Source organism: Megascapheus bottae, chromosome 9 (genome assembly GCF_031878675.1).
Source record: "Megascapheus bottae isolate mThoBot1 chromosome 9, mThoBot2.hap1, whole genome shotgun sequence".
NCBI lineage: Eukaryota > Metazoa > Chordata > Mammalia > Rodentia > Geomyidae > Megascapheus > Megascapheus bottae.
In genome coordinates, this window is record NC_143517.1 from 53448893 (window position 1) to 53471518 (window position 22626).

The window sequence follows — 22626 nt, forward strand, 5'->3', positions numbered from 1 at the left end:
GAGGTATGGTCCAAGTTGTAGAGTGAGTCTTAATTGAAAAAGCTAAGGAATAGCACCCAAGCTCTGAGTTCAAACCCTGGTACTGGTGTGCTTGCATGCACACACACACACACACACACACACACACACACACAAATAAAATATGAAATAAAGAAACGAAAAAGTGTTGGTGAGGATATGGAGAAATTAGAACCCGTTTACACACCTTATGGGAAATATAATGTAATAGCTATGAATCTAGTTCAAACTCGATTGAGTACCTCAAAATGTTATAAATATTTCAGCCTGGTAGCATATGCCTGCAATCTCAGCTACTCTCAAGGCTGAAGCAGGAGGACTAAAAGTTTGAGGCCAATCTGGTAAACATAGACAAGAAGAAGGAGGAGGAGGAAGAGGACGAAGAGAAGGAGGAGGAGAAAGAAAGAAAAAAGGAGGAGGAAGAGGAGGAGGAAGAAGAAGAGGAAGAAGAAGAATTGGAGGAAGAAGAGGAGGAGGGGGAGAGGAGGAAGGAAATATTAGAATTAGCAAATTATCCAACAATTTTAGTTCTGAGTATATACTCTCAAAGAATTAAAAACAAAACCAGAAATAATGTTATTCTCACTTTGGCACATAAGAAATTGAGAGAAATCTGTAGAGAAGTGAGCTAACTTGCCAAAGTTCTTAATGTCAGAAAGCCTGGGAATATCAATTTTCAGTTTTAGAGACCATGATTCTAAGTATTTCGAGTCTGAAGCTTTTACTTTACAAAATGTCTAAAGTTTCAGTCCGAGGCAGGAGCAGTAAGGACTACTTCTAATTAATAGAGCATGATAGGCAGCTCAATCGGAAAGGAGGTGAGGGGCAACCCCTTCCCTAAACTAAAGGAAGTTTAAATTTGAGTAGAAAGAATAAGTATATTTTTTATTCTCCTTTACTAGTTGTAGGTTCTGATTATATACATTCAGAAAATAAAAGAATAATTGAAGCCATCATTAGTGAGCACTGTCCTTGGACTTTCTCAAGGCTAGAGCTCTACCACTTGAACCTCAGCACCAGTTTCAGCTTTCTCTATGTATGGGGTACTGAGGAATCGAACCTGGGTCTTCATGCATGCCAGGCAAGCACTCTACCACTAGGCCAAACTCCTGGCACAAACAGAGTCCTTTTGAAGGACTCACTTTTGGTGGTTAAAGCAGGGATTGGGCAAGAGGAACCTGTGCTCTGCATGTGTCAGAAAGAACTATCAAGTGGAGCTTACAGGGAGTAGAAGGCATGGGTGGGACTTTCTAAAGGAGGAGGGAACTCTTCCCTCATTCAGACTTCCTGTGGAGGCTCTCTTTCTGGAGGCTGTGTGTCAAATGCAGAGATGATTCCAAGACATGGCTGGAGCACTCTTTTTCTTGCTTCGTGTGCCAAGTGAACACATCCTGATTTAATTACAGTCCCTTCACCCAGGGCTTCGGATGGAAAACAAATGCATTGTTCTACCAAATGGGGAAAAAAATACAGCAAGTTGACAGAACCCATTTATTAATTTCAGGGCAACTAAGCAAAAGTCTTTCATACCAGAAAGAAAGAAAGGAAAGTCCAAAGAACATTATTTATTGAAGTGAAGTTTGCAGTTAAATGTTAACTATAAAGTTAACATTCAACTGGACGTAGTACTGCATTCCTGGAGATAAAGCCAGGAGAATTATATCTGGAATGCATACAGATCATAGCTCAGGATACTTTCACAAACCAAAACACATCTTGTGGAACTACCAAACATTATTTTGTGAATGTTTTCTTGGTTTTTGTGTGTGTGCATGGGTGCTTTGTTTTTTGTCGGTTGTGGGGTTTGAATTCAGAGCCTGCACACACACTGCCCCTGAGACTCCTTGTGCTCAAGCCTAGCACTCTACCTCTTTGAGCCACAGAGGCACTTCCAGTTTTCTGATGGTTAATTGGAGAGAAGAGTCTCATGGATTTGTCTGGCTGGCTTTGAACTGCGATCCTCAAATCTCATCCTCCTGAGTAGCTAGGATTACAGGCATGAGCCATAAACACCCAGTTTGTCACCTATTCTTGGTTTTTGTTGTTGTTTTTACCCTGGCTTCATATCTTAAAAAAATAACTTTGACCAGAATCCTAAACTAACTTTTTTAACCTTCTTTGGATTTTCTGTTTGACTTACCATTCCTCCTTTACCTCTCTTATACTGATGCTTGTCCTTGGTTCTTCTGACCAGTTCAGACTATCGTCCCAGCTTATGTAAGGCCCACCTCTCAGAGTAATGGTGCATGAACTCTGTGTGTGTGTATGTGTGTATGTGTGTGTGTGTGTGTGTGTGTGTGTGTGCGTGCTCTGTGCGCGCGTGACGCATACCAGGGCCTGAGCTTCTTTGCTCAAGGCTCATACTCTACCATATTGAACCACAGCTCCATGTCTGGCTTTTTTGGTGCTTAATAAGAGACACAGACTTTTCTTGCCAAGGCTGGTTTCAAACCACAGTCCTCAGATCTCAGCCTTGTGAGTAGCTAAGATTACAGATATGAGCCACTGGTTCCTGGCGTGTTTCTACTTTTGGTCCATAAAGAATAATGCTATTCTAAACATATATGTACATACTTTTCTGTGGATATATATCTTTATTTCTCTTGGATGTGTACCTAGGAATTGAATGGCTAGGTTATATACTATATCTGAGGCAGTGGGAGATAGTTTCTGAAGTCGCTATGCCATTTTATATTCCTACCAACGTTCTTAGCCTTGCCAAATCTTGTTATTGCACAACTTGTTGGTTTAGCCAACTATTCCATGATAAGGGCTACCACTGTGGTATTATTTTTTTTTTCTGATCAAGTCTGATTGTCTTTCTATATATTTGCTGGCCATTTACATGTCTTCTTTGGTTTGTTCAGATTATTTTCCCACTGTTTAATAGAGATTTTGTTTGTCTTTAAGAGTTCTTACGCCCCTTATCAGAAAGACAATTCTCAAATGTTTTCTCCCATAAATCTTTTAGATTCTGATGTAGCTCAATTTATTTTTTCTTTTCTGTGCTTTTAAAGAATGATTTCAAATCACTGTGAATCTTAAGGTCATAAAAACCACTGTTTTTTACATTTTGGGTTTTTTTTTCTTTTTTTGCATTTTTTATTGTAATTAGTAAAAGGGTTACATGATATTTGCCAGATAGAAGGTGCATTAATTCACATACATTGATACCCTTTCACATGTCTTGGTACCCATTTCCCTCCCCCCCCCACACCCCCCACACCCCCCACCCATCTTGGTTTTCCCCCCTTCCCTATCAAATTTCAAATATCCAAATACAAATAAATTCAATATATCAGATAACAAAGTGAGATACTATAACAATATGAGATAACCAAGGGACAGCAAAGGAGATGAGAGACAACATAGTACATTAAGGACAACAATTACAAAGGTTTTATAGTTTTACCTCTTAAACCAGGTCTTTAATCCATTTGGAGATTATTTTATTTTTTCATTTTTATTTTTAATTAAAAAATTTTTTTTTTGCCAGTCCTGGGCTTGAGCTCAGGGCCTGAGCACTGTCCTTGGACTTTCTCAAGGCTAGAGCACTACCACTTGAGCCACAGCACCACTTCCGGCTTTTTTCTATGTACGTGGTACCAAGGAACTGAACCCAGGTCCTCGTGCATGCTAGGCAAGCACTCTACCACTAGGCCAAATTCCTGGCGAGATTATTTTATTTTATTTTGTATATTGTGTGAGATGAAAGTTGAGCTTCATTCTTTCACATGTGGCTATCTAATGCTCCATTTGTTGAAAAGACCATCCTTTTTGCTTTGTGTGGTGGTTTGTGCTTATAATCCTAGCACCTGAAAGTTGAAGCATGAAGAGTTCAAGACAGTGAAACTTGACACTGGTGTCTCATGCCTGTATTCCTAGCTACTCAGGAGGATGAGATCTGAGGATTGAGATTTTTAATCCAGGCAATACAAGAAGGTCTGTGAAACTCTTTCTCTCTTCAATTTCCTGCAGTCTGCTGGAAGTGCAGCTGTGATCTCGTGGTAGAATACTGGCCTTGCGTGTCAGAGCTCAAGGCCCTGAGTTCACACCCTAGTACTGACACCAAAAGAAAATTTAAATGTTCAGGGCCAACCTGGGTACATAGAAAAGCCAAAACAGAGATAAAAGAATATTCTTTTCCCCACAGGCTTTGATACTGTCATTAAAAGGCCAGTTGACATATCACTATAGTGATTTAACAGCTGTCTTAAGAGAAGGAATATGGCTGCATAGTGGAAGACCTGATGAAAGAAAGAGCAGGGATTATATCTCCATGCAGCTTCCTTGAAGACATGAGAGCAGGTGCTCAACCTACCTGCTGTGCACCTGCAGAAAGGTGGTTCCAGCCCCTAGCCAAGTTCACCTGTGATCACTCTTAATCCTGTAAAATATATCCATTGATGTTCTCTGTTGGGTATTGGATTCCATTTGTCTTCATCACTTTTTTCTTTTCCTCTTTACTTTTCCTTTTATCCTTTTTTTTTTTTTCCAGTCCTGGGCTTGAGCTCAGGGCCTGAGCACTGTCCTTCGATTTTTCTCAAGGCTAGAGCTCTACCACTTGAGCCTTAGCCACTTCTGGCTTTTTCTAAGTATGTGGTACCAAGGAATCAAACCCAGGTTTTCGTGCATGCTAGGCAAGCACTCTACCACTAGGCCAAACTCCCGGCCCCTTATTCTTCTTTTCTTTGTTGTGGCTAGGAAAATCTTCTGTTTTTTCCATGACTATGAAAACAAAAGCAGCCCAAAAAACAACCACTAGTGTAAGAAGAACCTTTATGAAACGCATCTCTCCTTGACAATTGGTCAGTAAGGTTGAGAGAGGTTTGGATTGTTTTGTATTGAGGATGAGAGTGCTTGATTTCATTCCTTTTTGTGTAATTTTCTGGTTATGAAACCAGCCTTCAGAGTGGATATGGCCTTAGAATTTTCACTTGGCTTCTTCTAAAGCTGATTCAAGGTCTGGAAATGGCACATGATCATAGGGAATGTGAAAATCACAGCTGCAGTTTCAGAATATCAGTCTCTACATGGCATAATAGCAGCACTAAAAGCCCTTCTTCTAGCTGATTAGAGGAAAGGACATTATCCTTCCAAGACAAATAATATTCCTTTATTGTTGCATGTGAGATTGGCTTTATTTCCCATCAGTTGATTGGAAAGTATTTATTGAGCACAAAATGTGCCCTTCTCCTAGAGATTTTTTTCTAAGAAATAAAAACATTTAAAGCATGATATCAGTAGGAGTTTCTGGTTTGGTTGGAGGAACGGTAAAAAAAAATAATGTATGACAAATGGAAAGGATATATCTGAAACTATGGTATTGACAAAGAAGAGAGAAAGAGAGAGGGAGAGAAAGAGAAATGGAGGGAGAAGAAAGAAGCAAGGGAGATTAAGAGACTGAATCAGAGAGATTTTGGATTGTTCCTTAGCTCCAATTTTTCTTTTCATAGAAGCCATTGGACTTACCCAGTCATCGAAAGTAAAGCCCCTCTATGTCATTCAGTATCTTTACATGATGGAGAGCTGGGTGGCTTTCCTCTCCTCATAGAAATGGTCATGAGTAGCTGGGCTGGATTTCAGCCTTTCTTTGTCTGAGAAGCCAAGTTCCCTGTGCAATAAACATCCTGTGTCACTGTTCAGGAGCACTCGCATTTAAGCAGTAGTTTAGATTCTCCAAGGAAAGGAGGAAGGGAAGATGTGAATAATAAGAATACAGAGCCTAGATGTGAATAAAGATGTTCTATTTCTGTCTCAGCTTCCTGAGTGCACATGCTATGACCTGTGAGCCTTGGGAGGGTTCAGGCCTGAAACAGAGGTGGAGGTTGTTTGTTGACAGGAGTGCCAAGATAGCCAGAAACTGGTGACTCACACCTATAATCCTAGTCACTCACAGAACTGAGCCCAGAGGATCATGGTTCAAACCCAACCCAGGAAGGAAAGTCTTATCTCTCATTAACCACCAAAAGGCCAGAAGAAGAACTGTGGCTCAATTGGTAGAACACCAGATTTGAGCAAAAAAGCTAAGAGACAATGCCCAGTCCCTGAGTTCAAGTCTCAGTAATGGCACACAATACACACATAAAAAATGCTGAGACAATTTGACAGGGAAAGATTAGTCCTTGATGTTGACACAACTGGATAGCCATATGTAAAACAGAAAAGTTGGGTCTTCTCAATCAATCCTTTTTGGCCTCACAGCCTCATGGGCCATTGTTTATTTTTATTTTTATTTTTTGGTGGGTCATGAGGCTTTAGGCCTGGGTGCCATCCCTGAGCTCTTCAGCTCAAGGCTACTACACCACCCTTGGGCCTGAGCATTGTCCCTGAGCTCTTCAACTCAAGGCTACCACCCTACCCTTGAGTCAAGCCCCACTTTCCATTTTCTGGAGGTTAATTGGAGATAAGAGTCTCAGGTCCTTTTGTGTCCAGGCTGGCTTTGAACCTTGATCTTCAGACTGCAGACTCCTGAGTAGCTAGAGTTACAGGCATGAGCCACCACGCCCAGCTCATTGGTCATTTTGACTGTTCCTCTGGCTTTTGTCCCTGCATATCATTTGTATTATATATAATATTATATGGGTATATTACATATGTCATATATAATACATGTTATATACAGTACATATATATTATGGGAACATACACTATATATTCCCAGGTTCTCTAGGGTCTGCTAGGCACTCTTGGATATTTTTTCAATGTACAGGGAGATTGCTATCAGCTTATTTCTATTCCTGTATTGGCACCTGAATGTAGCAGTTCCTTCTATTGTGCTGCCTTCCCTCTGGGTTAATGTGACTCTGGGAAATTTGACTCAGATATGGAACCAGGAAAGGTTGCAATCAGTCCACATACACAATCAAAATTTGCTGAGCTCTAACAGGTGGCAGATACGGTCAGCGCTTAACCATTATACAATATATGGCCTTATGCCATGGTTACAGGCTGGCATATAAAAATTTTTGCTAAACATCAGTTTGCTTTATAAAATAGGACATTTTAGAAAATCATCCACACTTCTGATTACTAATTAAGTGATGGGCCTTATCTGTAGAAATACATATAGAATCTTAATTTTGATGCAAAGAAAAGAGGTTATTTTAGATGTTACTTTTTTTTCTCTTTTCTTTGTACCCATCTTGGGGCTTCAACTCAGGGTCTGGACATGGGCAATGTCCCTGAGCTTTTGTGCTCACCACTAGTGCTCAGATCTCAGCCTCCTGAGTAGGTAGGATGGCAGGTGTGAACCACCAGTGCCTGGCTTAAATTCTTACCTGAACGCGTTGACTATAGATTCATGCTGCAACCAGGTGCAAATCAGGGCTTTGCCTTCCAAAAAGACTCCCAGGTGGAGCTAGTCCTTAATTATAAAGAAAAATAAGCCAGGGAAGGAAGCGCTGAGGTGCCCAGCAGAGCCCATTCAGACAAGCCTGTCAGCTGCTCTTGTTCCTGAAGCTCACGTTGGAGAAACGGCTAGCCAGCCACTGCTCCAGAAGACCAGCAGCACTAGAGCGCTGACAGGTCATAGTTCTGCTTATCAGAAGTGACACAAACTCACCTGATGCACTTGCCCTCTCCACACCTTGAAAGGAAAATCATTAAGCTAGAAAGGGCAGAAGTGGAGATAGAGGTGAGAGTCTGTGTCTGAAACAATATCAACAGTGTAGAATTGTGTGTGTGTGTGTGTGTGTGTTACTCAAGCATATTAATAAGCATGCCCTTTAGCCCTGAATCACACTCTGCCTAATAAGTCTGTCCACCTCATCTCCACACAACCTTCTCCTAAAGGAGTCTCCCCCGCACCACTTCTTGCATTGTTTTGAGATGAATTCTCACTATGTGGCCTCGACTGAGCTCACATATGCAATCTTCCCACTTGAAACTCCCAAGGAGGTGGGATTAGAACCATGTGCCAGGGTGCTCAGCCTCTTTTCGCTGTGGTTATTTTTGAGATAGAGTTTTGATAAGTAAATGAATGAAAAATAAAAGAAGGAAGGAAGAAAAGGAAGAAGGAAGATTATATGGCATTTTGACATCTGGGGTCAGGTACTTCAAATTTGACGAGAGAGAGGGCGGGTGGGGGGGGGGAGTGTGTGCGTGAGCTTGGCTTAACTCCCAAAGGACTCACTCATCTTCAAACACTAGCCTAGAATCATGAATTTGGGAAGGAGATAGGGGAGACAAGCATTCAGTCGACTTAATTCACAAAAAAAAAAAACCTTAAGTTTTTTGTTTGTTTTTGTTTTTTGAGACAATATCACTGTGTAGTCAAGGGAGTCCTTGAACTCACTGGGTAGCTCAGATTGCCCTCAAACTCAAAACTTCTGCCTTAGCCTTCTGAGTGCTAGGCTTCTAGCTCTATGCTAGCACAATTGGTTAGTGATCTTCTTAACCCAGTAATTTAGGTGATTTGGGGAATGGAATAATGGCCATAAGAAGGAAGTTAAGCCTTTTAGAAAGGTATAGAGTATTCCTAACTAATAGCTTGTAGATTTCAAGTAACTTCCTCTCTCCCTCCCCCCTCCCTCTTTCCTTTCCTTTTTCAGGGCAGGGAATGTTAAGTTAGGACCATGCACACACTAGACAAAGCTCTCTATCACTGAACTGTACCCTTAATTTTGTATCTCCCTTTTCTTAAATGACTGACTTGAAATGGTAGACTTTTAGATTACATTTCTAGGTTTTTTTTTCCCCCCTTCTAATTACCAGGAAAAAAAATGCTTCTTATTTTCTGAAGCTGATCCCCTTAGAACTAACATTTATGGTAGCACGTGCAGCCACATCTGCCTGTCTGACACCTTCTTGCAATACTTCACAGAAACCTATGATGTAGGATTTCAAATGAGCTGTTTTCCTTTTGTGTGGCTTTGCTTTATTTTCTCCCTCTTTGTTTGTTCCCCCAGGCTGATGAGCCCTGAAAACACACTTCTACAGCCGAGGGAAGAAGAAGGAGTCAAGTATGAGCGTACTTTCATGGCATCAGAATTCTTAGATTGGCTGGTTCAGGAAGGGGAGGCCACAACAAGGAAAGAAGCAGAACAGCTTTGCCATCGACTTATGGACCATGGCATCATACAGCATGGTGAGTGCATTGGTCAGCATTTGCTGTAATAACAAATACCCCTGTAATCCTTTGGCTTACAACAGTAATAAGCACCTCTTTCTTACTCACTGGTCACTGACACTTCTCTTTGGATGCAGTTTGCCTTGTTTCCATGTTGAGACTCAAGTTCAGATTCTCATTCTAAAACCCAGGCTAAGGGGATAGAGTGGTTTTGTAAGTGTTTCACTAGAAGCTAGAGAACAGGCAGAGTTCCTAAAGCTCAGATGTGATGATATAACATCACAACTCCTTATCCAACAGGACAAAACAAGTCACCTAGTCAAGTTCTGCTTGGGAAATAGATACCCTGGGAGGGGTAAGTGAAAATTCCCTCAACCATGGTATAAGCTGCCAACATGAAAAGTCAAACCAAAGAGACTTCATAAAACTGACACTTTTCTTTATAGAGCTGAATCATAATGATACAGTAGAACTCCTGGTTAAGAATTGTTCTAATTCTCTTTTTGTTGCATAACCATTACCTAAATACTTCATATATAACCATATGCAAAAATGTAATGTTATAAAACAATAAATCTATCCACACAGTTTGTGGGCCAGGAATTGGAGAAAGGCTCATCTGGGTATATAATTGAAAGACTAGTCCAGAGGCCTTACCCTCCAGAGGTTCCACTCACCTGGTAGGACAAAAAGACCAGCAGTGGGAAGGGCAGAAAAAAGAGAGTTATTGTGTGGCAGAGGAAAGCTGTGGGCAAAGTGAGTATGAGACAAAAGTAAGCATTTCAACTCATCTTCCTGACACAGAAAGGAGATTTAGGTTTAAATAGAGAAATAATTGGGGCAAAAGAAAAAAGTATGCATAATTAAATAGTTCCAGGCAAAGTGTGGTCTGGTTGATTATTCTCTTGGTTTGGGTTCCAAAGAACCAAAAATGGTATTGCTGTCATCCCTACAGGGAATAATCTGCTTCTGGTAAGATGGTTACTTTCGATCCAGGGTACAGTCTCTTTGGCATAAGTTATTGACTTTATTCAGGAGTTCTGTTGTGGAAGAAGACCCAGCTAACAACCAAAATTATTGCAGGGGAGAGAGAGACTCAGTAGAGACAAATCTAAAATGGAGATAGAGATGTCAAGCTTTTTTATGGCACTATTTAGTTGTTATTATTGGGGCTTGAACTCAGAGCCTTGAGCTTTTGCTTGACTTCTTTGTTCAGAGCTGAAACTCTACCACTCGGGCCATTCCTTCAGTCCAGAATTTTTTTGGTTAATTGGAGATCTTTTGTTCCCAGGCTGGCTGCGGAACCATGATTCTCCCATCCCAGCCTCCTGAGTAGGTACGTTTGTAGGTGTGAACCACCAGCACTCAACTAGGGCCAAATTGTTGAACTCCCTTCATTTTACAGCCCAGGAAATGACGGCACCAATAGGTTAAGGAATTTGAGACCATTCAAGAAATAATATCTAAGTGGATATTAGTACAAGTAAGTGTGAGCTTGGAGTTGGTTAGAGTGACTAAGGTTTTCCTCTATGTGTTCAGGTTAGAATTTATTCTGTCATCTTGGTTCCAGACAGAGGAAGTCAGGTGACAGCAAGTTCTCTGACCCATCCATCTGCTTGCACTATGATATACTGACTCCTCCTATAGGAGAGAAGACAGCGATGCCATGAATTATTTTCAGATGACTTCCAAGCAATAAGTAATTACTCCCCAATTAAGTATAATTTTATAATGCTATAAACACTAGCGCCATCATGGTCCAATGTAAAGGGTAAAATGAAGGCCTTATTAATAGCAGTCTTAACCACAGAAGAATGTTTTTCATGCTCTTAGGAGGATTCACTCTTCTATATATAGACATTGGGGTTTCTAAAAGAAGGCCATTTTCTCAGCACAGCAGTCCCTTAATGGATGACTAACTTGGAGTTATAGAAATGTGACCACACTGTGTGTGTTAGAGCTCTAGGTAAATACTGGGAAGTGTCCTAAGCAAAGCTTTCTATTCTCTAGCTAATAATTAGCTTCAGAGGTTAAACATTAAAGAATGTTAGCCTGTAGGCTTTAGCTAGAAGGTTTCAGGAAAGGAAAAAAAAAGTGGCTTCCATAATTGAACTCAGAAGGTGTAAAAGTCTAGTTCTCTTATGAAATCCTAACTAGCTTTGTCGGTTGAGAGTGAATAATATGCTTCCTTCAAGACACAATCTGTTAGAGCAATCATCTTACATGCATATTTATGTACATGTGTCTGTGTGTGTATGTGTGTAAACTCATACACAGAGAGGTTGACCACATATGTACATATTTATCTAATGTTTTAATGCATTGATATTTACCATACATTAGGGTCTAGGCTAAATACTTTTAAGTTTTTAATATATTGGGTAGCTAATATGTATGAGCTTCACATATAATTTACTTATTGTATATATGGATCTCATTAAATGCTTGCAGCAATCCAGTGACACTGGTATTACTATACAGTGAAAAAATCTGAGATTCAGGTCCTTGAAGATATTTTCCCAGGGTTACATAGCTAGCCAGTAGCTCCATAGGCACATTACCTCGTGAAGAAATTTGCCTTGGTCTGGTAATATTTGTGGTTGGACATGGGTGCCTGGCAGAATGGAACTAGGGGTGATTATAGGAAAAATGGGAGCTTTAGACCCCAGCTCTTGACATTATCTGAGTAACCATGTCTACCTCTTGCTTTCCCCATTCCTCATGTTTGGGGAGTTTGTGAAATTAGACCTCCCTCACATCCCCAAAGTCTTCAACTGCATATGTACTATCATACTAGAAGGATTCACTATATTCTTATACTCGTAGCTAAGATGTATTACAGTGGATAGATACACAGCAGGATCAAAAAGAGAAAAAAAAAATCAGATCCAGGCACAGCCTGCTTATGTGGCGGCTCTGAACTAGCTCCTGACCCCAGCATGATGCCTAGGTTGTCTAAGTTCAATGTCTGTGCTGGGGAAGCTCTGTGGGGACTCAGAGGCCAACGGCTTCTCTGATGAGTGCTCCTGTGGACACACTCCAGCTTGCAGAATCTCCGTAAGAAAGTAGACATTCTCCCTAAGAATCACACTGTGTCTTAGCAAACTGCATGAGAAGGCTGAGACAGCACAGGGCAGTGCTTTGAGTGGGCAGAGGGGCCTTATCAGATAGTTAAAAACCTTCCAACAGCTAACTTCCCAAGTGCTAGCCACAGGCCGTCCATGCAGGTAGGATTTGTGTAGTATTTGAGTCTTGAACTCTTTCCTGCTCAGAATTCAATGGTAGCTCTGAGCAGAAGTTCTCAGCACACACAAAAAAAGTTCTCAGCACAATACCCCACTTTGGTTGCAGTCCTTTGCTTGCTGTTTTAACATGATCTAGTCACCTCCAAGTAATAGTGGACATTCAGAAACCCCCTGCTCCTTGCCAGCCACTACTGTAACACACGTCCTATTATACTTGTTTATTCCTCTCAGTCACTGAGTCAGGTGTCCAAATCATTCTCATTGTGAGGTTAAGGTAGTTGCTGGAAATGAGAGTTGCTAAGTGGTTCATTCAAGATTCAAATCAAGCCAGTCTAGGTGGAGAGCCTGCCACTTCACCACTTAAAAAAAAAAAATAGATGCTAATTATCAGCCCCACTGAACTACGAAAAGCCCTCAATTAATATTGCATCAGCTAGCAGATGTTGTAAGTGTAAAAAAAAAATGACAGTCCATAAAATCTGCAAGATTCACTTTTCCTGAACAGTGACAAAGTTCTTAGGATTTTTGTGCAACCCTTACAAATGGGCTGATAACACTTCCTTTGCTCTCATTCAGTGTTTCCCCCAACTGAGCAGGGAGGTCAGATAATCGTGTGGGTAAATTGCTCACAGCTGCAGCCGCTGACCCTGGATAATCAAGCTACTTCTGCCTTGCCTGGGCCAGATATTTCCTCGGAACATCTATGATCAGAGCACTCAACAATGTCCACACGTGATAAAGCCCTCTTTCTTGTGCTTTGGTTTGAAATAGACCCTTACATTCCATTTGCAATACACAAAGCAGTTTTACACATAGGAATTTTTTTTCCCAGTCCTTCCCAGCTGCCTGAGGGTAGTTAGGATTATCCCATCCCAGCCGAGACATTGACTTTGAGAGCCAAGAAGAATTAGAGAGGCTAGCTGCCACTCCCAGTAGGAACTGATAGCATGATAGCATCTTTCCAGTAATCAAGGTCATTGGCAGAGTCCACCTACATCTGGAATGGCCTAGAGAAACTAATTAGGTAATTTATTTAAAAGAAAAAGTAAGGAGGGGAAGGAAGGAGTGAGGGAAGAAAGGAAGGAAGGGAGGGAGGGAACGAAGAAGGGAAAGGAAAGGATAGGATAGGATAAGGCGGCCCATACTCGTAATCCCAGCACTTGAAGAGATTAATCAGGAGGATCACAAGTTCCAAACCAGCCTGGGCAACTTAATGAGTTCCAGGCCAGATAGTGAGACCTTATCTCAAACAAAACAAAAACTGAATAGAATATTTTCTTATACTATTTTCCACATGTAAGATTTCAAATATATAATCTTACATTTAACAATTTTAAAACATGTTCACTCTTACCATTGACATAGTAATCCTGCATAATAAATATTAGCTATTGTGAACAGTGCCACACTAACCATAGGCATGCAGGCACGCCTGGTTCCTTGACTTCATCTCCTTCTGCTGTATACCCAAGAGTGAGATAAACTGGATCATATGATTTTAGTTGTTGTTGTCCCCCCTGCCCTTATCTAATACGAAGAAATGACTACGGTTAGGTTTTTGAGACTCCTCCATATTGATTACCTTAGTGACTACACTAATTTATATTCCAGCAACTGATACAAAGGTTCCTTTTTTTTCCCCTGTATCCTGACAAATTATATATTTTTAATCTATTAGAATTAGGATGAAATACAATAATATCTCATTGTAGTTTTGAGTTGCATTTCTCTGATGACTAACAACACTGACATTTTCCCTATATTTGTGGAACATTTTTGTTTTTGTTGCTTTGTAAAATGTGCAGAATTTGCCCTTTTTTGTGTCAGATTTAAAAAAATTTTTTTTCAGTGTCCAGACTCCATTATAATTTTTACTTTCTCACTTTAGAATTGCTGGGAATTTTCCCACTGTGTTCTCTTCCATGCTTTGGCTCTGTTTCCCCTTTTATGATAGCTGCATTCAAAACAAGAGGAAAAGGAGATGCAGCCAGAACATTGTTGTAATATAAATACCAGGGAGCAGGGTGGGTTGGCACACATTAGACTGTTGATCTTTAGTTTAAGGAAAACAAATTTGTAGCAACAGCAGGCCTAAATCTTTTTTTTTTCTTTTTACGAAGTATGAAAGGTACCTCATGTGGTATACTTTTCCAAAAGAAGAGTCTTACTCATATGTTAGTTTTTCTTGTCAAAGTGCTATGACTCTGAGTGTTTCTATCCTTCTTAACATTAGGATGACTTTGTCCCATGTGGCTTGGGAGCTTGTCCTGAAATGTGTAGTGCACAGGTTACTCAAACATTCCCCTTTATCAGAGTGCAAGGAAGTCTTAAGACACAAACACATCGATCTCTATGCAATGGAAGTGTATGTTGGCCCTTTCCATTCATGGATTCTGCATCCATGGATTCAACCAATGGTGACTGCAAAATATTTCAGGAAAAACAAAACAAAAACCCCAAACAACAAAAGAACAACAAACATTACACAGAGCCAGCCACTGGTAGCTCACACCAGTAATCACACACTAGCTACTCTAGAGGCTAAGATCCGAAAATTGTGGTTGAAAGCTAGCCCAGAGGTAATCATGGAGACTGCCTTGCCCCTTGACTTCTGGTCAGGGAGCCAGGTGGAGTTAACCTCTCCTTGTTCGGTGCTGATAGACTTGCCCTTGGCCTCCTGTTGTCCAGTGTTGATGAGACTTGTGCTTGGTCACTGGCCTACAGTCAATGTGGGGGGAAGGAGAGGAAGATGGGGGACAGCAAGAGAAAAAGTTGGGAGCCTCTTCCATCCTCTCATGTTCATTTTTCTCTCACCCTTTTGTGAATCTGGACCAGATCTTTGTGTCAGCCTCTCCCTCCTGCTGGGAGACTGGGGGCTGTAGACAGGGGATCCTGTTTGGGATGCAAGCTCCTCTTGAGCAGATATAAGGTGGTTTACAGACGGCCACACCATCCTTACCACTTTGCCAGCTTTCATGATTCTTTTAGAAATCTCCCCACTGGCCACTCATAGCTCTGGATTCTGTGTCCCTTATTTGAACTCCCTTTCTCCTAGCTGGTACTCCTGTCTCAGTACATTTGGGGTGGCTTTTTTTGTTTGAATCTTCTTTCTGCCTCCCTACCCCATGCCCACTGCTTATCCCCATACCAGCCAAGAAGAGATAAGTCTGAGAATGAATATACTGGAGCAATTGCTAGCAATATGACTGGCCATTTAAACTCATGAGCTATGGGAGAATTTAAGTTGAATTCATGGACCTTTGTCCCTGATCTGGTTTTGAATTGAGGTCTTCTGGTGTTAGCCTCCAGAGTCGCTAGGATTACAAGTGTGAGCCACCAGTACCTAACCTGGATTGACCCCATTTCAAATGCTCACTGACACGTGGCTTAGAGGCCATCTTGGAGATCTTTTGGAAGTCAGCATGGCATGCATATTGGGAATATACATCTCATTTTGAGTCCCTTAACTCAGCAACTTTGGTTCCTTCGTGACTGTGATTCTAGACATTGCTATTTTCCAGGGCCAATGAGATACCTATAGACAGCTGAAGCTATACCAGCAAATACTCTCCTTCCTTAGCACAAGAATTTTAGTCATGTCTTCTTTCTTTCCCATATATGGATGGGTAAAACAGGACCAGAGTATCTGACTACAAAGTCCAAGGTCTGAGCCATTGGTCTCCACTGCCTGAGACGCAGTGTGTGTGTGTGTGTGTGTGTGTGTGTGTGTGTGTGTGTGTGTGTATCCATATGTGTCATGAGGCTTGAACTTAGGGCCTGAATGCTGTCTCTTGGCTTTTTTGCTCAAGGCTGGTGCTCTACCACTTGAGTCATAGCTCTTATTACAGCTCCTTCCCCCTGCCCCCCAGCTGAGGGCCTTCCACTTACCAGGCAAGTGTTCTTTTTTTTTTTTTTTTTTTTTTTTGCCAGTCCTGGGCTTAAGCCTAGGGCCTGAGCACTGTCCTTGGACTTTCTCAAGGTTAGAGCTCTACCACTTGAGCCTCAGCACCACTTCCGGCTTTTTTCTATTTATGTGGTACCAAGGAATCAAACCTGGGTCTTCCTGCATGCTAGGCAAGCACTCTACCACTAGGCCAAACTCCCAGCCCCAAGTGTTCTTTCTCTAAGTGCTAAATCTCCAACCTATACTTCTAGCCTTTTAGTGGTTAATTGAAGATAAGAGTCTTATGGACTTTCCTGCCCAGACTGGCTTCAAACCACAATTCTCACAACTCAGCCACTGGTTCTGGGCCTGCTAAGCATTTTTTATACTTGTTTGGTTCTTATAAAGAACAGAGGCACAATGTTCCATGAATCTGCTAGTGTGTGGCTTCCAGACTATATTTACATTCAATTCTCTATTGTCATTTATTACTTAGAGCCTATTAAGGTCTATTTATTTACAGCTTCAGTTTTTTACATTCTTAATTTGTTCTTGTTCTTTCAGCAGTGCTAAGCTTGGAACCCAGGGCAAGTACACATGGAAAGTGCTGTTATCATTAAACTATATTTCAGCCTAATGTGAATGTGTGTGCGTTACTTTGTTAAATGAACTCAACACTGAGGTGCTTTGAAGAGGCCTTTGGATTTATACCAACAATTCCCATAAAGTTACAGATTCTATTCATTAAATTATGTACCCAGTGTATTCCATTTGCTAGACAAAATAGTTTTGCTTTTAGATCTCCTTGTCCTTAACAGCAAATCTGAGCTCTGAAAAACAACCCCATTTCTGAAAAACCAACCTTTATTATCGCTAATAAGAAAGACTATTAGTATTTGGAATGCACACAGCTATTACTTAGTGATGTGTAGAGAAAAATAACACATAGTGTGACCCTCTCTCTGTCTCTCTTCTTTAAATCTTTCCATTTCTGGCAATAGCACATGGAAGCAGCAGGAACCATGTTTTGATTTTTATTTATTCTGATCTTTGCTAAAGTTAATTCTCATCCTTTTTTTTCCATGTTCTCTACTCGCTTCAGTCAATTAAGAAAGCTGAAGTGTATGTAATAACTTGGTACATGTAAAGTGCTTTGTTTTAGTAATATTAGCTGGTAGGACTTTATGCTCTAAAATCAATTTCCTGCTTTCACATCCTCTCCTTAATGTTGTCAGTGCTGAGGAAGTAATTATTTTAGCCTGTGACTCACTGTTGTTATGCCTTTGGAGAACTGTATCTCAAGTACCTAGCCCTGTCCTTATGTGAGGTAAGACACTCAAAAACAACTGCTTTATCTTCTTCAATAAAGGACTTTTGCTGCTTTGGGAAATGAGTCCTTCAACTACTGTCTGCCCTTAGGAGGGTTTGAAGTGAGTAATTAGGAGTTGAAGACCAGCCTGGGTTTCTGTAAAGAGTAACGTTCTGCTGGGTGGCAGTGGCTCCCACTCATAATCCTAGCTATTCAGGAGGCTGAGCTCTGAGGATCTCAGTTCAAAGCCAGCCCAGGCAGGAAAGTCCATTAAGTCTCTTATCGCCAGTTAACCACCAAAAAACCTAAAGCGGAGCTGTGACTCAAGTGGTTGAGCAAAAAAGCTAAATGACAGTGAGTGCCTAAGACCCTGAGTTCAAGCCCCAAGGCACAGGAAAAAAGAAAAAGAAAAAGCTTGGGGCCAGGAGCAGGAGTGTGGCCTACTGGTAGAGTGCTTGCCCAGCATGCACAAAGCTCTGGGTTCAATTGTTCGTTACTGCATACACTGAAAAAAGCCGGAAATGGTGCTACGGCTCAAGTGGTACAGCTCTAACCTTGAAAAAGCTGCTCAAGGACAGTGCTCAGGTCCTGAATTCAAGCCCCAGGAGTAGCAAAAAAAAAAAGCTTTCTGTTCTAATTCATGGTCTGTTTATATTTTGTTTCAATGCATGGACAAGCACATAATCTTAATATGATGTAAAATCTAGACAATATTAAAAAAACTAAAAAACAACATGTAACATAAAATACTAACTTGAACCAATGCTTGAACTCTGAGAGACAAAGCTGTAACTCCACTCCTGGATATACAAAGCTCATTTCCTGTTTTTGGCAGGGATATTTTACAGCACGTTGAGTATTCAGTTTGTTTGCCTTCTGGAAAGATGAAGTCTGAAGGAGAAATGTGTGAATCCTTGAAGTTCATAACTACTCCTGACCCTGATTGCTGCTTCACTTTGACAATGGTTTGCAGCTTTTGTCACAGATCTCAACTTAGCCCTGTTCTTGAAGATCTTTCTTCATCTCATACAATAGGCATCAGCCTTATTTTCTTTGAGTCCTCTTTTTACTCTGTTAAACTGTGTTCCCAAATCCATGACCATGTTTTTCAAGTGTTCCCATGCAGTGCCACGCAGGGAATAGCACAGAGCTTATCCGCTCCCCATGCTCACTGTACTATTGCATTTCATTGGCTGATTGCAACATGCCTATCTTGGCACACCACTTTCCAGCCAACATCTCAAGGACCAGTGAAAGTCTGTGACCTTCTGCCTTCCCACTAGATAAGTAACCCAAATGCCTCTTACTGTTCAGCCCAACTTATAGAGCTCAAGATGGCAAATTTTTAGATAATGAGCTTCTTTTATTTCTTTGTGTCTGCTAAAATTATCCTGATAATTGAGAAGGGAAGATAGGTAACCATATTACACACACACACACACACATCAGTATTGTGTTACCGTGATTTTGGTAAACAAAGTGACATAGCTCTTGTGCTTTCTGAAAACTGAAGATACATAAGTAAATAGTGATCAGGGTTTGTTGTTGTTCTTTTTTTTTTTTTTTTTTTTAGCCAATCCTGGGGCTTGAACTCAGGGACTGAGCATGGTCTTTGGGCTTTTTCAAGGCTAGAGCTCTATCACTTGAGCTACAGTACCACTTCCAGCTTTTACTATGTATGTGGTACCAAGGAATCGAACCCAGGTCTTCATGCATGCTAGGCAAATACTCTACAACTAGGCCAAACTCCCGGCCCAGTGATTAGTTTTTATTTCTACTTATCAGGGTGTTTTTTTTTTCATACTTATATAGCCTCAAATTTCTAAGAAACAAAATCTCTATTTACATAGCCTTAACTTTCTGGCTGTTTTTCCTGATGTCTGCTCTTGCTATTTTAATCCATTTTTAACACCAAGCATGTCAGTCCCCTAGAAAATCCCAATAAAGCAAAAGAGAAGGCTTGGAGATTCCCCCAAATTATAAAATGGTTGATTAAAACATTGTTAATTTAGCCAGGTGCTGTGACTCACTCCTGTAATCCTAACTACTCAGGAGGCTGAGATCTGAGGATTGCGATTCAAGGCCACCCAGGCACTGAAATCCTTGAGACTCTTATCTCCAATTAAACACTAGAAAATGGGAAGTGGGGCTGTGGCTCCAGGGGTAGGACACCATAGCCTTGAGCTGAAGAGCTCAGGGACAGTGCCCAGGCCCAGAGTTCAAGCCCCATGACCTACCAAAAAGTATTGTTAATTTTAGACTAGGAGTGTAGCTTGGTGGACCCAGGCTGACAGCGTGTATGAGACCCCGGCTTTCAGTCTATCACCACAAAAAGAACCAAAAAGGCAGATGTTGATGGAGCAGGCCTATAATCCTAAGCTGTTCATTAGTCTGAGACCTGGAGGACTGAGTTTCAAAGACAGCTGGGACAAGAAAGTCCATTTGCAATTAAGGAGCAAAAAACTTGGCTGGAGACCTAGCCCAAGTGGTAGAGCACCGGCCAAGAGTGACTAAGCTGAGTGCAAGACTCCTGTGTTCAAATCCCAGTACCACAAAGAAAGGGAGGGAGGAATTGAGGGGCTGAGGATGTAGCTCAGTATAAACTTGGCTGGGCCTCTTACTCTCATTGGGCCTTTTCTATTTACAGTTGGTGCGCTCCCCCTTAAAGCCATGCCTCTAGTTCAAGCTTTTTGCTAGTTAACTGGAGAGAAAAAGCTCACAGATTTGTCTGCATAGGATGGCTTTGAATCCATATCCTGACTGACAGCAGGAGCCTCTGGTGCCCGGCTTTACAAATGCACACACACACACACACACACACACACACACACACACACACACAATTTATTATGTTTAAGTAGTTGTATGGAAGGGTTTCAGTTTAACATTGACATTCTTTTTTTTTTTTCTTTTTGCTGGTGTTAAGACAGAAGGGTGCGACACTCATCAGATGCTTATATGTAGAATAAATCAGTTGAACATGATATATTGGTGCCAAACTAGGGCTTACTACCTGCACTCCAGGTTTTGATAGCTGGTTGGCTTTTAGAGGAAAGCTCTCACTGTGTAGCTCAAAGAGGATAGGAATTTGCTATATGGACCAAATTGCCCTCCAATTCCACTTCATCAGGGTTTGAAGCTAGGGTTATATACATTACACTTAGGATTGCACACACACCGCGCACACACACACACACACACACACACACACACACACAATGAACAGGGAGCGAGTGGCTCACGCTTGTGCTTCCAGCTACTTAGAATGCTGAAATCTGAGGATCACTATTGGAAGCTAGCCCTGAAAGAAAATCTGTGAGATGCAAAAACCTGGAAGTGGAGCTGTGGCTCAAATGATCGAGTGCCAATCTTAGGGTTCAAGCCCCAGTACTAGCACCAGAAAAAACACCCAAAACCCAATGGCAACCAAAAAAAAAAAGATGGGAAAAGTGGTGCTTATGGCATTAAACTCTTAATGAGAAAGAAGAAAAAGCAGAGATGTATGCACTTGTCCCCATATTCTATGTGGAGATTGCCTGCGGGAACTTCTTTCCACAGAGGGGAAATGTGGCTGTTTTTAAGTCCTTAGAAATTGAAATGGGACATTAAATATAATGTAATAAAATTGAAATCTCATAAGCTGAATGGCCGTACGTATTCAGCAAATGGCAATAACCATAAAAACAAGTGGTTGTAAAATAATAAAAGCATAATTTATTGAGTGTTTACAATCTGTTTTTCATTATGTAATATGTAAACGCTATTTTAATTTAAGCATGTGTCTTACCACTGCTTTTGGCAGTAAGTAGTCTAAAGCTGAGGAGGGAGAAGGGAGAGGCTGCTTATGAATTAAATTGTGGGCAGGTAATTAAAGCTAGAGGAGACCCAGGCTAGATTAGCAGTAGAATTCCTACTGCAGCTAGAAATGCTTCTTTTTAGCTGAGCAAACGTCACATGCTTTTAAGCCTAACTAGTTAAAAGGCTTAGGCAGGAGGATGTTGAGTTCAAAGCCAGCCTGTAGTAAAACAGCCACATAGTAAAACAGTCTGTCTCTCTCAAGGCCAGCCTGAGCTATATCGTAAAACTGTTTGTCTCTCTATTTCTCTCTCTCTCTCTCTCTCTCTCTCTCTCTCTCTCTCTCTCTCTCTCTCTCTCTCTCTCTCCATATATATATATCATATATAATATTGTATTACATATTATATAACATAATGCATGCTATATTATATTGTTATATATAAATATATAAACCTAGATATATGTATACTTTTACCCCTTGAAGTTCTGGTGATCTATTTCCTAGGCAACTATTCAATATTGAGCTGTTTCCCTAGCAATAAAAATACTTTAGTATATCTTTATGTATTATGAGATTTCTTATATTCATATTGCCTTTCTGGACATAGTTAACACCAGAACCAATATTTTATGCAATTTGAGATGCCAAGACATGCAACAGGTGTTAATAATTGTATACAGAATACTGTGCAGATTGTAACTTCAGATATTGTTGCCAAAGTCTCCCTGAGAATTTTTTATATTAGTACATTCAAAAAAGATGATGGCTAGAAATTTTTTAAAAACTTACCCACAAAATATTATTATGTGTTATCGACTATAGTAGCATCTTAAATTTATGTAACACTCCAACTATTCACAAGGAAGCCAGAAAAAAGAAAGGAAGGGAGAGTCAATAACTGTGGTTATCACATCAAAATATAATTGGCTTATTTTTTTTGTTCCAGATTGCATTAGGTAAAGCACTTGTAAGTTCCAGAATGGATTGTTTACTAAGAAAATGCAGAACTTACCACTGACTTAAGTGTTTTTGTCTTTAAAGCCAACATTCATTTGGCCAAAGTGAAGAGTTTATTTCTACTTGAAATCTCTGAGTCACCCTAATGAATCATTAAGTTAAATGTTAATGGTCCGTTGTACTCTACTTTTATGGGAACTCCACATTCTGAAACTCCAATAAAATCCCTTATAAATGTCAAGTATTTTTAAAATGGGCATTGGATTTTTTTGTTGTTGATGAAATCAGGATTTCACTATGAAGCCCAACTTGGTCTCAAACTCTTCCTATTCTACTTCTACCTTC

At 40.7% G+C, this 22626-nt stretch overlaps 1 protein-coding gene across 3 annotated transcripts in view; it reads left to right on the forward strand.

The window, feature by feature from the left end:
* Deptor (DEP domain containing MTOR interacting protein) overlaps window positions 1–22626 on the forward strand; it is a 103712-nt gene that overhangs the window by 43393 nt on the left and 37693 nt on the right. For all 3 annotated transcript variants that reach the window (XM_090339323.1, XM_090339324.1, XM_090339322.1), the window contains exon 4: window positions 8928–9106. In XM_090339323.1, the coding sequence (XP_090195449.1) occupies window positions 8928–9106 (179 nt within the window). The remainder of the gene's footprint in view (window positions 1–8927; window positions 9107–22626) is intronic.